Source organism: Oncorhynchus tshawytscha, linkage group LG20 (genome assembly GCF_018296145.1).
Source record: "Oncorhynchus tshawytscha isolate Ot180627B linkage group LG20, Otsh_v2.0, whole genome shotgun sequence".
In the NCBI taxonomy this organism is placed as follows: domain Eukaryota; kingdom Metazoa; phylum Chordata; class Actinopteri; order Salmoniformes; family Salmonidae; genus Oncorhynchus; species Oncorhynchus tshawytscha.
Genome location: NC_056448.1, coordinates 41,902,121 through 41,918,521, shown reverse-complemented (window position 1 = coordinate 41,918,521; position 16,401 = coordinate 41,902,121). Strand labels below are relative to the sequence as shown.

Below are 16,401 nucleotides of genomic sequence, written 5' to 3'. Positions count from 1 at the left end.
TTGTTAAAAAAAGTTTGAAATATCCAATAAATGTCGTTCCACTTCATGATTGTGTCCCACTTGTTGTTGATTCTTCACAAAAAAATACAGTTTTATATCTTTATGTTTGAAGCCTGAAATGTGGCAAAAGGTCGCAAAGTTCAAGGGGGCCGAATACTTTCGCAAGGCACTGTATTTTATATTGAGATTCTTCAAAGTAGCCACCCTTTGCCTTGATGACAGCTTTCCACACTCTTGGCATTCTCTCAACCAGCGTCATGAGGTAGTCACCTGGAATGCACCTGGAATGCATTTCAATGAACAATTCCTTTGAGCCAATCAGTTGTGTTGTGACACGGTAGGGTTAGTATAGAGAGAGAGCCCTTTTTGGTAAAAGACCAAGTCCATATTATGGCAAGAACAACTCAAATAAGTATAGAGAAATGACAGTCCATCATTACTTTAAGACATGAAGGTCAGTCCATCTGGAAAATGTCAAGAACTTTTAAAGTTTATTCAAGTATAGTCGCAAAAACATCAAGCTCTATGATAAAACTGGCTCTCATGTGGACCACCACAGGAAAGGATGACCCAGAGTTACCTCTGCTGCAGAGGACAAGTTCATTAGAGTTACCAGCCTCAGAAATTGCAGCCCAAATAAATGCTTCACCGAGTTCATGTAACAGACACATCTCAACACCAACTGTTCAGATGAGATTGTGTGAATCAGACCTTCATTGTCGAATTGCTGCAAAGAACCACTACTAAAGGACACCAATAAGAAGAAGATACTTGCTTGTGCCAAGAAACACGAGCAATGGACATTAGACTGTTGGAAATCTGTTGTTTGGTCTGATGAGTCCAAATTTGAGATTTTTGCTTCTAACTGCCTTGTCTTTGTGAGACGCAGAGTAGGTGAACAGATGATCTCTGCATCTGTGGTTCCCACCGTGAAGCATGGAGGAGATGGTGTGGGAGTGCTTTGCTGGTGACAGTGTTAGTGATTTATTTAGAATTCAAGTCACACTTAACCAGCATGGCTACCACAGCATTCTGCAGTGACACGCCATCCCATCTGGTTTGCGCTTAATGGGACTATCATTTGTTTTTCAACACCTCCAGGCTGTGTAAGGGCTATTTGACCAAGAAGGAGAGTGATGGAGTGCTGCATGAGATGACCTGGCCTCCACAATCAACCGACCTCAACACAATTGAGATTGTTTGGGATGAGTTGGACCGCAGAGTGAAGGAAAAGCAGCCAAAAAGTGCTCAGCATATGTGGGAACTCCTTCAAGACTGTTGGAAAAGCATTCCAGGTGAAACTGGTTGAGAGAATGCCAAGAGTGTGCAAAGCTGTCATCAATGCAAAGGGTGGCTACTTTGAAGAATCTAAAATCTAAAATGTATTTTGGTTACTACATGATTGCATATGTGCTATTTCATAGTTTTGTTTTTACTATGTAGAAAATAGTAAAAATAAAGAACAACCCTTGAATGAGTAGGTTTGTCCAAACTTTTGACTGGTACTGTATATAAAAACATTATTTGATATAACATTTAATTTGGACTTCTATTTGCCCATAGGAACACATTGAATAACAGATTCATACATGGAAAAACAGTCAAACATTTAATCAAAAGGTAGATATAAGAAAGCTCACGTTACCTTCAGACCAGTCTTGTGACACTGGTATGGGGCTGTAGAGCAAAACGGAGAACACTGTGTCCGTGAGAGTCTCATCTTTCCATAGAGGGGTCATATTAGTTTGAAGGCCAAGATGCCAGTGGTGTAAAGTACCCTAGGTAAAAAAAATACTTGAAAGTACTACTTGAGTAGTGTTTTGGGGTATCTGTACTTTACTATTTCTATTTTTGACAACTTTGATACTTAAGTATATTTTAGCAATTACATTTACTTTTGATAATTAAGTATATTTAAAACCAAATACTGTTAGACTTTTACTCAAGTAGGATTTTACTGTGTGACTTTCACTTTTAATTGAGTCATTTTCTATTAAGGTATCTTTACTTTTACTCAAGTAGGACTATTGGGTACTTGTTCCACCACTGTCGGACGCTACAGACTTCAAGTTTTCGTGAGAAGACCGATTTTCGAGACGTATCCTGGTCTGCCAAACACCGTTGTAGTTCTGCCACGATCCATCGCAGATGCGAAAGGCCAACATTGAAGGCGATGGTGGATTGAGACGCATGCAGAAAAATAGATACATTTTACAAACAGATTTTGATGGGGATTTTTTAAATGTATATATTGTATTTATTATGCCTCAAGCGGAGAAAGAGTTGTAATATGTTGTATTAATTTTTTTAATGTATTTTTGCTCAGCTCATGAGGCTGTGAGGCCAAGACAAAGAATTGTAATATGTTGTATTTATTTATTTAATTTATTTTTGCTCAGCTCATGAGACCATGATAAAGAATTGTAATATGTTGTATTTATTTATTTATTTATTTATTTTTGCCGTGAGGCCAAAGGCCTAATGTTGAGTCGTGCGCGCGCGGCTTCACTAGGGGGTTTCAACGGTTGCTGGCCTCGCTCATCACCTGGACAACGGATGAACATGTTAATTGCTCTACTAACTAGCAATTTTTTAGTGTGAAAAAATAACAAGAAGGTGGGAATACAAAGTGCCCAATTCCAACAAATGTCCCGCCAGCAAGTGAGTCGAGCCACACAGCTAATATTTATGGTTGTGAAAAATATATATATTTTCGCGTCACCTTTGTTATTAGAAAGCAGTGTATATATATCGACTGATGTAACATTAGAAACGAACTTATTATTAACGTTAAATTAGCTAATGTTACTGTAGTTAACGTTAGCTGGGCCTGGGCTGTTTGTGATTTTTTTCTAAATGTTTCTGTTGACGTTGACACAGTCATCACATATTTTCATACAGTTGGATAAAATATTGGTCTCTATGTGTTATCAGATAGCCAGCTAACATTACAGACCGTTTTCAATTTAATAACAGACAGGCCTTTCTTACACACAGTCATCCTCATTGACAGCTTATTTCTCTCCCAGCAGTTTTCAGTGACAGTTTTATCCTGTAGCTACTGTTACCTGTCCTATGTTTGGTGTCAGTGTGAGATCAGTTTTATTGCAATAATAATCTATTATCATACCAGTCTCCAATATTTTGCTTTCAAACATAATGCAGTCTTCTGATTCTTCCCTTCAGGTGCTGTTGTGGATTTCCCTCTCTTCCAGGAGTGAACAGATTGTTCTGCATAGTCTCAGCCATCCACTGTGAATATTAAACGAGAAGAGTTCTGACCTCTTTCAGTGAGACATTGTGATGGAATGATAACAAATCTGACTGAGGCCTCGCCGCTGTGTTTTTAAATATTTATTTTCCAATTCTGCCTCTCAACCACTACAACTCTTTTACCCTTTCACCATCTGTCTCCTTGTTTTCATCTATTCTCTCCATCTCACTCTCCTCTGTCCCATTGGACTGTGATTGTCACCATGAAGCTACTTCTGTCTTCAGGCCTGTGTGGCATGACCCCTTACCAGGGCTCCATAGTAGGAGGACTCTATTTTTTGATGGTGGGCGTCATGCAAATGGTATTTGAGTTTGGCCATCTGCGCACAGCCAAGGAGAGCACAAACAACATCACAGGCTCCCAGCTTCTGCCCCAGGTGTGCTTCGGTTACTACTACTCTCTGCTTATCCTGGGTGGCATCACCCTACTGCTGACCCTGTGCATGCTCGGAGCAGTTTGGGCCCACCAGCATGTGGGCATCCTGGGCTTTGCAGTCTGGCTGACGCTGTACGACGTGATTCTGTTGGTGGTCACTTGCCTGCTCCAGAGGCAGATGCAGGCACTGGGCTTGGAGCTGAGTGTACTGGAGTGGTACGGCGTGATATGCAGGGTCATGGGAGACCCCTTCTGGCTGGCCCTTGTAATCACACACGGTTTGGAAGTGCAGATTGAGAGGCATCGGCTTGGGACACGACAACGCAAAGGCGGGATTCCAAAGGAGGGGACACAGCTCAAACTGAAATTTAAGGCCTTTGACAGTAGTGTTTGAAATGGAGACCCTAATAGACACCGGTATGTAAACATGACCAACTGACTTGTTACAGTGCTTCCAGATGCTGGTTTATATTTCAGTCTTAATTAACGTCATTTATTATTTTTGTTTCTCACAGGTCTCTTCAGATACGAAAATAAAAACGTTTTGGGATTTTTACTTACATGCAGAAAGTATAATATGAGTATTTTTAACGTTGTTTTTTTTGTTTTACTTTGATGTTCTCTGTGTTACGTATGTATCCTCCAAATTTAAAATTATACCGTTTTTCATTGCAATAATGTGTCTGTTCAGTCATTAATGTTTACTGTCTACTTTTTGTTTTGATTACATAATGATTACTCAGTAAAAATAATTTGTAGCTTCTTCTAGCGTAAAAGAATAATCGAACATATGGCTACCACTGGTCAAGTAAATATATGTTTATGGTATTTTATCGCCCAAATGTGTTAAAGGTACTGTGTTCAGAAACCTAAGCAGACAGTTTTGTAAATTCAACAACATCTCTGCATACTTCCCTTTGAAAAGAGAACTGCTTTATTCATAAAAGCATTAGCTTCATGTTGATGTATTTGCATTCCAAAAATGTAGCATTAAAACTCAACTTAATGTCTTGGAGGCCATTGTAGCACTGAGCTGCTTTGTGTGTGGGGCTTAACTCCCTGGTTCAATCAACCTACATCTGTGTACACTTCAAATATGGAAACTCTAGTCAATGCCAAAGTTCAGTGAATGTATTACCAATTCCCCAAAAGTACCAGACCTACCTGTTACTCCATATTGATGACTAGAACATGAAAGTAATTCAAAACTAAATGGACTTTCTAAAGATTCCCCCAGAGGGCAATACACAAAAGCCGCTACAGATATCCAACTAAAGGGGAGCTGAGGGAGCACTAAGAAATCTAGGTCATGTCACGTGACCTGTTGTCTGAATAACAATAGTGGATGGAGGCCCCAAGATAATATGCCCCACAGTTGTGCTGATCATCTTTGTTCGTTCATTTTCCTCTATCGTTTTAGTTACCGCCAGACCTAAATTAGGTTTGACAGCCATTGGGCCTAGCCTTTTGGTCCTTTAGGTCCGTATAGAAGCACACCAGTTGTATTACCACTAGTGATGGGAGGGGGTTCAATACAGTTACATATCGTGATATTATTTTTGACGATACATCGTAATCGCTATGACAATATCCCAAGACTCATTTTGCACTAGTTGGTACCTAGACCAGAACTCCAGTATTTTTCCTTCATAGCTTGTTCTCCATCTTCTTTTTAAATAGGGAGTCAATTTGTTTTCAGCACTTTCATTTCCATGACTGATCAAAACTTGTTTTATCATGGCACTCTTTTGTCCCTCTGCAGCAGACATGGTGAGCAATATGTTTGGACCATGGAATCGCAATAAAATCACTGTATTGAATCGCAATACATATAGAATCGTGAGAATCACAAAACATATCGTATCTGCACTGAAGTATCGTGATAATATCGTAATGTGAGGTCCCTGGCAACCCCCCCCCTAATAACCACCACAGTTTAATTTTTACCACCTATCTCATGTTACTCTGCTAGATATCCCTGACCATAACCTGTTGAAATCAGCACTCTTTTAAATTCCATAACCATTCAATATGTAGAAAATTGTACTTTTTGCTGTTAAATTGTTAGTTTGCATTTGTCATTTTTATTGAGATTCAGGAGGCTTGATTTACCAAATAATATATTTATCCTCTGGCAGAGGGAGTTCTAGAAACAGTTACATCATCTACATAAAAAATGTGGTGATGAGGACCATTATAAGAGATGTAGACGGTCATTTTAAGTATTTGTCCAAATAGATAAATTGGGATTCAATTATTTGAAGCAGGTTAATGCTTGGTTGAAGCAAGCATTGCAGTGAAGGGTGTCAAAATAACCAGCACTCAACCCAATGCTATTTAATTCTCACGTGGACTACTAGCTACCTCTGTTTTATAATTACAACTATATTTTACATAATAGGTCGACGACTACCATCACCTTTCGTCTGTTGTAGTTTGCAGTTGTAAGAGACTGCAAAAAACATCGTCGTTACGTCACTACCCGGGGTTTCCACACTCAACATCGCTAATGTTACAGAGTGAACTCGACGGCGTCATGGCGGAGACCGGCTGTAGTAGGACCCGCAGCTGAAATGTTATCTACAATCGCTGTCAATTAAATCATATATTGTTTCGAATTCAAAACGGAAAATTAAAAGTGAAACATATTTTTACACTTCTGGAGGAAGAAATCAAGAAACTTGGCTCGAATTCTAGTAAGATCCGTTGGGGCTGCTCACCCCGGCCCGGGAGCTAGCTAGCTGTCTTTAGCTGCTAGTTCGCTAGCCAAAGAAAATAAGAAAAAAGGACCACTGAAGTCGGACGGCAGAATCAGACTGGCAGTTCGCCGTAGCTTCAAGGTAGCCTAAAATACTAAACAAACCCCGATTAAATTTTTTTTTTTAGGCATTTATATGGTGTTATTGCTTAGTTTAGTTAAATAACTCCATAGTAAGCAAGGAGCCTGTCACCTAGCTAGATTTTTTGGGAAGTAAGCGACCTGATAAACACTCTTGTTAGCTATTAGCAACGAGGGAGCTAGCTTGGGAGTGCGGGAAAAGGGTGATTATAAAACGTGATGAGTATGTGAATGTGTTTGAGGTCATGGGAATTTGCATATATTGATTAGAGCACTGTTAGAAACAATGGTACAATCACAATTGGCTACAAGTTTTATGTAAAAAACCTACCTAACACTTTCCCCATGACCTGGTTTGTTAGATTAGCTAGCTTGTTAGCTAAGCTACAGTACCTAGCTAGTTTGTTTGCTAAAATGTGACTGTTAAGCTAGCTAGTAAGCTAACTAGGTCATTCAGATGTCCACATATGAAAAAAATAAAGGATAACTGGGCAAATAATTGCCACAAGTGGAAAATATTTTGTTAAACGTCCATAACTTACTATTGTTAGCTAAATATTGTTTCACGTGGCTTAAGGTTAGTTGCTTTTTCCTCTTTCAAGGCCAGTGTGCTAGCTAGTTAGTGGTCTTGAGTTCAGTTTACTGTTTAGCTAGAACATCAGCTAGCAACTAGCTAGGTTAGCAAACAACTTTTCAGAGCTAGAGGGGAAAAAATATGGATTTAAATGTAGTACGCTCATAGACGTATTGCTATATATTAGTTTATAGCTGGGCAGTTAGCATCAGTGTAATTCCGCCAAAAGCTAGCAGCTGAAATGATGCGCTTAATGCTAAACATCTCAGAAATAAATCTGTCTTCTGCACACAGCCCGAGCTTGGTTTGCCATTGCTAGTTTACTGGCTTGCTGCGCAACTCTGTTTTGTCGATGTATGCGAGAGAAGAATACTGTAGGCGTGGTACTATCTTGCTTCGGGCCTCCTGCGAAAGAGATCTGGAGTGCGGCGCATTGTCCAGGACAGTGCGCGAAACTCACATGCTGTGCAGGCCTCACAACAGGCCTGTGCGGTCGGAAAAGCGCTGGCTTGGTAACTTACCGCTATCGTTTGCATTCAGACGTAGGAAGCTAGCTAATGTGACAGGGATGAAAACAAACCAGCAAGCTTTATGTGTTAGCTAATTTGCTCTATAGTTCAATGTAGCTAGCTACTAACTAGCTAACGTCATGTAAGGCTAAACAAGTTTAGAATAGCTAGATGGCTATAAACAACACACCGGGTTTATAGAATACTGTTTTCTTGTAGCTATCTTACATGGGAAGCAGTGCAGGGCAAACAGTCACAAGGAAGCAGTCAAACCATAATCAGGTAACGTTTATATTAATTTAAGGATAAAACATTGAATGGGTTTGTTTAGCAAATTACTTGTTTCTCAGTTTGTACAAGGTTATGAATCTAGAACAGTCACGTTGTGTACACTGAATGTACATACTTCAAAATTGTATTTTATTTTTTATTTTTGTGGCTTTTGATTTTACAGGTGAACTGCATACAACACGTAAACCAGGGCAGCTTGGATTATAACATTTTCTCAGAAGCTCATATATCTGGGACTCTAAGAGATGGCTGGAAGAAGTGAAGACGAGGGTGTGAGCAACAGCAGTGGAGAGTCAAGGTAATGTGTCTCCATCTGTTTGGGGAATATGACAGTGATGTGACCACCAACTGGTCCAGGGTGTATTCATTAGTGCAAACCATAGCTAAACAATTTGCAATGGAAACAAAAGTTTCTTATTGGACACGTTCAGGTAGATCCGAGTCCCAGTCCCATTTCAGCCCGCTTGCTTCTGTTTGGTTCCTAGAGAATAGAGAACATCCCTTGTTTGATCTTCATTGAGGACAAACTTTTACATTGGAGCTTGCTAACTGATGATTATGTGTTTGCGCTTTTATTATATATATATATATATATAACAGATTTTACTGAGTTACAGTTCAAATAAGGAAATCAAGAAATTAGGTTTTGAAATTTTTTGTTCTGTATATATACTGGATGCAAAGGTGTGTGTGTGTGTGTGTGTGTGTGGACTAGCCGATATGTTGATGACAAGTTAGCGCCAAAACAATCACTCTACTGGATGCTCCAAGTGAATAAGCAAGTGGTTTCGTATCCTTGTTGAAATGAACATAAAATGAGACCACTGTGTGCTTATAGAGAATACCTGGAAGATGGCAAACCATAGTTTTGTTGTTTGTAATTTTTAATGCTGGCACTATATTACATTTTAAATTTAACCATTGTTTGACCAGGAAAGTCAATTAAGAACAATTTCTTATTTATAATGAGGGCAAATGCCTCCTGTGGGGACGGGGGCTGGGTTAAAAACAATGCAAGACAAATCGGATAACACAGATAAGACATTGGCAAAAGCACAAATACAACAGCAAACAGTTTGTGTGTGTGTGATGTAAAACAACATGCTTCCTTATGACATAGCTCTTTGAGTCGTCATGCTTTTCTTGTTTCACATTGTCAGTGTCAATCCATTGGCTACCACTGTCTTCTAATGAATGTTTTTCTGTTTTGTTGTGATATCTCACACCCGGATGTTTGTTGAGTTTTACTGCACGACGCAGTCACTAAAGCCAAAGTAATGAAGAAACATTTGATAGGATTTATATACACTACTAAACAAAAATAAACGCAACATGTAAAGTGTTGGTCCCATTTTTCATGAGCTGAAAAAAAAGGTCCCAGGAATGTTCCATACGCTCAGAAATATTATTTCTCTCAAATGTTGTGCACAAATGAGTTTACATCCCTGTTAGTGAGAATTTCTCTGTTGCCAAGATTATCCATCCACCTGACAGGAGTGGCATATCAAGAAGCTATTTAAACACCTTGATCATTACACAGGTGCACCTTGTGCTGGGGACGTGGCCATTCTAAAATGAGCAGTTTTGCCACAACACAATGCTCCAGATGTCTCAAGTTTTGAGGGAGCGTGCAATTGGCATGGTGACTGCAAGAATGTCCACCAGAGCTGTTGCCAGATAATTTTAACGTTCATTTCTCTACCATAAGTCGCCTCCAATGTTTTAGAGAATTTGTCAGTACGTCCAACCGACCTCACAACCGCACACCGTGTGTATGGTGCCGTATGGGCGAGCGGTTTGCTGATGTCAATGTTGTGAACGGTGCCCTATGATGGGGATCTGGTATGGCTTAAGCTTCGAACACAATTGCATTTTATTGATGTCAATTTGAATGCACTAATATACCGTGACGAGATCCTGAGGCCCATTGTCGTGCCATTCATCTGATGCGGTCACCTCATGTTTCAGAATGATAATGCACAGCCCAATGTCGCAAGGATCTGTACAGAATTCCTGGAAGCTGAAAATGTCCCGGTTCTTCCATGGTCTTCATACTCACCAGACATGGGATGCTCTGGATCAACGTGTATGACCGCGTATTCCAGTTTCCGCCAATATTCACCGCATTTAATCATGGCAAGGTGACTGGGAATATGGCAGAATACAAACAGTGTAGTTATTCCCTCCGCAAGGCAATCAAACAGGCAAAGTATAGTCACAATTCAAAGGATCAGACACGAGACATGTGGCAGGGTCAACAGATAATCAATGACTACAAAAGGAAAACCAGCCATGACGCGGACACCGTCTTGCTTCCGGACAAGCTAAACACCTTCGCCCGCTTTGAGGATAACACAGTGCCACCGACGCGGCCTGGTATCAAGGCCTGTGCCTCTCCTCCTCCGTGGCTGACGTGAGTAAGACATTTTAAGTACGTTAACCCTCGCAAGGCTGCCGGCCAAGACTGCATCCCAAGCCGCATCCTTAGCATGCACAGACTAGCTGGCGGGTGTGTTTACGGACATATTCAATCTCACCCTATCCCAATCAGCTGTCCCCACATGCTTCAAGAAGGCCACCATTGTTCCTTTACCCAAGAAAGCAAAGGGAACTGAACTAAATGACTATCGCCCTGTAGCACTCACTTCTGTCGTCATGAAGTGCTTTGAGAGACTACTCAAGGATCATATATCACCCCTACCCTTGTCTGTCACCCTAGACCCACTTCAATTTGCTTGCTGCGCCAATAGGTCCACGGACAATGCAATCACCATCACACTGCCCTATCCCATCTGGAGAAGAGGAATACCTGTGTTAGAATGCTGTTCATTGACTATAGCTCAGCATTCAACTCCGAGCTCAACATTAAGCTCGAGGCCCTGGGTCTGAACCCCGCCCTGTGAAACTTGGTCCTGAACTTCCTGACAGCTGCCCCTAGGTGCTGAAGGTAGGAAACAACACCTACACTTCGCTGATCCTCAACACGTGGGTCCAACAAGGGTGTGTGCTCAGCCCCCTCTACTCCCTGTTCACCCATGACTGCGTGACCAAGAACGCCACCAACTCAATCATCAAGTTTGCAGACGACACAACAGTAGTAGGCTTGATTACCAACAATGACAAGACAGCCTACAGGGAGGAGGTAAGGGCTCTTGGAGTTGTGCCAGGAAAATAACCTCTCACTCAACATCGTCAAAACAAAGGAGATGATTGTGGACTTCAGGAAACAGCAGAGGGAACACCCCACTATCCACATCGACTGGACCGCAGTGGAGAAGGTGGAAAGTTTTAAGTTCCTCGGCATACACATCACTGACAAACTGAAATAGTCCACCCACACAGACAGTGTGGTGAAGGCGCAATAGTGCCTGTTCAGCCTCAGGAGGCTGAAGAAATGTGTCTTGGCACCTAAAACCCTCACAAACTTTTACAGGTGCACAATTGAGAGCATCCTGTCGGGCTATATCACTGACTGGTACAACAACTGCACTGCCTGCAACCGCAGGGCTTTCCAGAGGGTGGTGCGGTCTGTCCAACGCATCACCAGGGGCATACTACCTGTCCTCCAGGACACCTACAGGACCCGATGTTACAGGAAGGCCAAAAAGATCATCAAGGACATCAATCACCTGAGCCACTACCTGTTCACCCTGCTATCATCCAGAAGGCATGCTCAGTACAGGTGCATCAAAGCTGGGACTGAAAACATCCATCTCAAGGCCATCAGACTGCTATAGCGGTCGACTGATTTAATTGGCATGGCCGATTTCAAGTTTTCATAACAATCGGTAATCAGCATTTTTGGAGGCCGATTACATTGCAATCCAGCAAGGAGCCAAGGTAAGTTGCTAGCTAGCATTAAACTTATCTCATAAAAAAACAATCAATCTTAACATAATCACTAGTTAACTACACTTGGTTGATATTACTAGGTGAACTAGCTTGTCCTGCGTTGCATATAATCATTGCGGTGCTTGTTAATTTATCATCGAATCACAGCCTACTTCGCCAAACGGGTGATGATTTAACAAAAGCTAATTCGGGGGAAAAAGCACAATCGTTGCACCAATGTACCTAACCATGAACATCAATGCCTTTCTTTAAATCAACACACAAGTTTATATATGTTTTAACTTGTATATTTAGTTCAAAGAAATGCATGTTAGCAGGCAATATTAACTAAGGAAATTGTGTTGCTTCTCTTGCGTTCAGTGCAAGTAGTGTCAGGGTATATGCAGCAGTTTGGGCTGCCTGGCTTGTGAACTGTGTGAAGATCATTTCTTCCTAACAAAGACCATAATTAAGTTGCCAGAATTTTACATAATTATGACATAACTTTGAAGGTTGTGCAATGTAACAGCAATATTTAGACTTAGGGTTAATATGGAATGGTTCCATATTTCCCTGAAAGAATAAACGTGTTTTCGAAATGATCGTTTCCGGATTTGACCATATTAATTAACTACGGCTTGTATTTCTGTGTGTTTAATATATTATAATTAAGTCTATGATTTGATAGAGCAGTCTGACTGAGCGGAGGTAGACAGCAGCAGGCCCGTAAGCATTAATTCAAACAGCACTTTCCTGCGTTTGCCAGCAGCACTTCGCAATGCTTGAAGCACAGATCTGTTTATGATTTCAAGCCTATCGACTCCCGAGATTAGGCTGGCAATACTATAGAGTCTATAAGAACATCCAATAGTCAAAGGTATATTAAATAGTCCTTTGATAACTACAACCTAAAACTTCATAACTGGGAATATTGAAGACTCATGTTTAAAAGGAACCACCAGCTTTTATATGTTCTCATGTTCTGAGCAAGGAACTTAAACGGTAGCTTTTTTTACATGGCACATATTGCACTTTTACTTTCTTCTCCAACACTGTGTGTTTGCATTATTTAAATATTACATATATATAAATACAAATACAAATCGTCCGATTTAAGAAAGAAAAAATGTTTGTTTTTTAAAAATTTTATCGGTATCAGCTTTTTTTGGTCCTCCAATAATTTATATTGGTATTGAAATATCATAATCGGTTGACCCCTAGACTGTTAATTAGCCATCGCTAGCACATTAGAGGATGTTGCCTGTGTACATTGTCTTGAAATCACTGGCCACTTTAATAATGGAACACTAGCCACTTTAATAATGTTTACATATCTTGCTTTACTCATCTCTTATGTAATATACTGTTTTCTATACTATTCTACTGTATCTTAGTCTGCCACTCTGACATTGCTCATCCATATATTTATATATTATTAATTACATTCCTTTACTTAGATTTGTGTGTATAGCGTATATGTTGTGAAATTGTTAGTCTATTTTTTAAAATTGAACCTTAAATTAACTTGGAAAGTCAGTTAAGAACAAATTCTTATTTACAGTGACGGCCTGCCCTGGCCAAACCCGGACAACACTGGGCCAAAAGGTTGGATAATGCTGCACTGTCGGAGTTAGAAACACGCGTTTCTCTACACCCGCAATAACATCTGCTAAACACGTGTATGTGACCAATAAAATTGGATTTGACTTCACACGGTCATTGAAGAGGAGTGGGGCAACATTCCACAGGTCACAATCAACAGCCTGATCAACTCTATGTGAAGGAGATGTGTCACGCTTCATGGGGCAAATGGTGGTCATATCAGATACTGACTGGTTTTCTGATCCACTCCCCTACCCTTTTTAATTAAAAAAATAATAATATATATATATATATTTTTTTTTATACATATCTGACCAACAGATGCATATCTGTATTCCCAGTCATGTGAAATCCAGAGATTAATGCCAAATTCATTTATTTCAATTGACTGATTTTCTTATTTGAACTGTAACTTGGTGAAATCTTTGAAATTGTTGCATTTATATTTTTGTTCAGCACAGTATTGTTTTTGTTTACCAAAATATGGCATAGTGATTTATTTACATGTTCATGTAGATAGTACAGATATGTTGTGCATCACCATTAACATGTTATTTAGCTTGTACCTAGTCCTTACCAACGGCCTCCATACACTAGTTTAGCCGTGTTGTTTGAAGAGCTGGAGCACCACATATGCTTTTTGTTGTTGTTTTGAGGCAGAGTGAGATATGCACATTCGCACGCAGGAGGGAATGTGTGCTCACAACTGACTCATCTAAAATGAAACCTTTTTAGACATGGCTCTAGGATTTCCTAAGAGTTCTGTGTGTTTAGTTATCAGTGCTAGACTTGGGCAGGAACACACCTAGATTTTTCTACTGCTTAAGTACGAGCACCTCTTAGAAGGTGCACATTAAAAAAATGTAAAAAACATTGCAGAGTTCTGGCACCTAAATGTAAATGGTACCGGCACCCAAAATGACTACAGAGTCCAGACACCTATTTCAGTCCACTTCAAGTATAGGTTATTGTGTTGATCTTAGTCTAAGAAATCATTTGTTTGCTTGCAGCAACTCGGACGATGAGTCCGGGTCGGGCTCTGGATCGGGCTCCAGCTCTAGTTCCAGTTCCAGTAGCAGCTCAGGGAGCGGCTCAGGAAGCGGCTCAGACTCCGGCAGCCAGTCCGATTCCGACTCTGGGAAATCCAAGGAGAAGAACGAACCAGAAAACAAAGCCAAGATCGACGGAGCCGAGGTAGGAACACCGACATTCAGCTAAAACTACGTGAAATGTACTTTTGAGATTGATTCACTGTGGTTAGCACAAGATGATCTTGTCAGGTTGAAGTGAAAGAGTAGAGGTTGGATAGTTCAAACAAGATAAGAGATCTAATCAAAAGATATGAGTTCTGGGGCTGTATGTGTCAAGCATCTCAGAGTAAAAGAGCTGATTCAGTATCAAGTCTCTCCTTACCATGTCACATTATTCATTGCAATCTAAAAGGCTACATTGAACCTAAATCAGACCATTGATACATACGACCCTGGTCAACAGCCCCATTTTGTATTTCTGTTGAACAAGAACTGTGTTGTCCACGGGGGAACGGTACTTGACTTGTAGCTGACGCTCCTATCTTTATCTCAGTTCTGGAAGTCCAACCCCAGTATCCTAGCAGTTCAAAGGTCAGCTATGCTCAGGAAACAGCAACTCCAGCAGCAACAACAACAGAGCTCTTCAAACAGTGGATCGGTGGGTGGCGTTATTAATCATTCTAATTCCATCGTTATTCAAAGTGTGTTCTAAGGCTCAAATTCAGTGAAGACGGGAGATTTTCAATCTTTAAAATTTGAATAACATTTCACTCAGATTTATAGCCTGGTGTTTGGTGGTAGTTAGTTCTGTCATTCATTGATTTGGTGATATATGTTATAACTCACAACATTACACCCAGGTAGGCTAGAAAATGTTATTTGGGACTTCTTTTCTAATCTGTTTTCCATTTGATGTTTTTTAGGATTCGTCGAGCAGTGAGGATTCAGATGACGACTCGAGTGGAAAGAGAAGAAAGTGAGTTGTACTCCCTGACACCGTTCAGCAGTGATATCAAACGCACTTACTGTGGGCTATACTGTGGGCTATACTGTTGGTATAATGCTCCCTCTAGATCGGGTTCTGGATCGTCCTCCGGGTCTGGATCGGGTTCTGGAAGTGGTTCCGGTTCTGACTCGTCAGCACAGGAACAGGAGCACAGTGAAGAGTCGGATGATTACGAGCCCAGTCACAAAGTCAAAAGCAGGAAGCTTCCAACCAAGTAAGAGTTTTTTTCCTCCCTCGAAAGCTGTTGTATGCCAACAGATTACTATTTATCTCATCGAGACTCCTAATTTTTGCCCTTTCACTGTGGAAATAGTTCATTTCCAAAGTTTATACCTATTAGGTCCATTGATCCCATAGAACAGTTTCTGGATCCAAACCAATCCTTTTAGAATGGATGTTCAGCCACCACAATTCATCAATTGACGGTCAATGCACTCTGGCTATAAAGATGTGCTGTATTGTTAAGGCAGCTAGCACGTAAGCAGTTCACTGCACCTTTTACACCTGCTGTAATCTGTATATGTGATAAATATAATTTGATTTGAAGATCAAATTACCTTTAAGGGTCAAGGAGAGGAAACACCCTTTCAGTCATGGACTAGAACTCTCAAGAGAATGACATTTCTGCTCATATGTTGGGTCCATATGTTGTGTCCATATGTTGCAGCACCACTGTCTGGTACTTTGCAACTCTCCTGTTCTCAAAGCAGTTGTCCAGAACTCACCGTAACGTGTCTGTCTGCTCTCTCTCCCTTCAGGGCCAACGCCAGAAACGGCAAGAAGAGCAATGTGCAGAGGAAAAAGCCCTCTGCGGGCTCATCCTCGGACGACGACTACGACGGCAAGAAGTCGTCGTCGAACCAGGGGCCCAGGCGCCAGGCCACGCAGAACGTCAGCTACAAGGAGGACGAGGAGCAGAAGACTGACTCTGACGACCTGGTGGAGGTGTGCGGGGAGGATGTGCCTCCGCCGGACGAGGATGAGTTTGAGACCCTGGAGCGTGTGATGGAGACGCGGATAGGGAGGAGAGGAGGTAAAGGGGAAAAACCAGAAGAGTCATTGTACCCAT

At 40.9% G+C, this 16,401-nt stretch overlaps 2 protein-coding genes across 3 annotated transcripts in view; both read left to right on the top strand.

Annotated features, from left to right (window-relative positions):
* The first annotated feature begins 2,521 nt into the window (after positions 1 to 2,521).
* LOC121840161 (transmembrane protein 217-like) lies at positions 2,522 to 4,551 on the top strand. Its single transcript, XM_042302031.1, has 3 exons — positions 2,522 to 2,661; positions 3,187 to 4,066; positions 4,165 to 4,551. The coding sequence occupies exon 2, from the start codon at positions 3,477 to 3,479 to the stop codon at positions 4,041 to 4,043; it is 567 nt and encodes a 188-aa protein (XP_042157965.1). The 5' UTR covers positions 2,522 to 2,661; positions 3,187 to 3,476; the 3' UTR covers positions 4,044 to 4,066; positions 4,165 to 4,551.
* A 1,600-nt stretch (positions 4,552 to 6,151) lies between these two features.
* chd1 (chromodomain helicase DNA binding protein 1) overlaps positions 6,152 to 16,401 on the top strand; it is a 40,070-nt gene continuing 29,820 nt past the window's right edge. Inside the window, exons 1-8 of one of the 2 annotated variants that reach the window (XM_042302694.1) lie at positions 6,152 to 6,489; positions 7,791 to 7,853; positions 8,026 to 8,160; positions 14,306 to 14,489; positions 14,880 to 14,984; positions 15,250 to 15,302; positions 15,400 to 15,546; positions 16,091 to 16,365. In XM_042302694.1, coding sequence (XP_042158628.1) covers positions 8,108 to 8,160; positions 14,306 to 14,489; positions 14,880 to 14,984; positions 15,250 to 15,302; positions 15,400 to 15,546; positions 16,091 to 16,365 — 817 coding nt within the window. In that variant the 5' untranslated portion in view covers positions 6,152 to 6,489; positions 7,791 to 7,853; positions 8,026 to 8,107. The remainder of the gene's footprint in view (positions 6,490 to 7,790; positions 7,854 to 8,025; positions 8,161 to 14,305; positions 14,490 to 14,879; positions 14,985 to 15,249; positions 15,303 to 15,399; positions 15,547 to 16,090; positions 16,366 to 16,401) is intronic. The other variant, XM_042302693.1, reaches the window with a different exon arrangement.

Bases quoted from the DNA above. Each gene is read 5' to 3' on its own strand.
- LOC121840161 (XM_042302031.1), top strand. From the start codon at position 3,477: ATGAAGCTACTTCTGTCTTCAGGCCTGTGTGGCATGACCCCTTACCAG.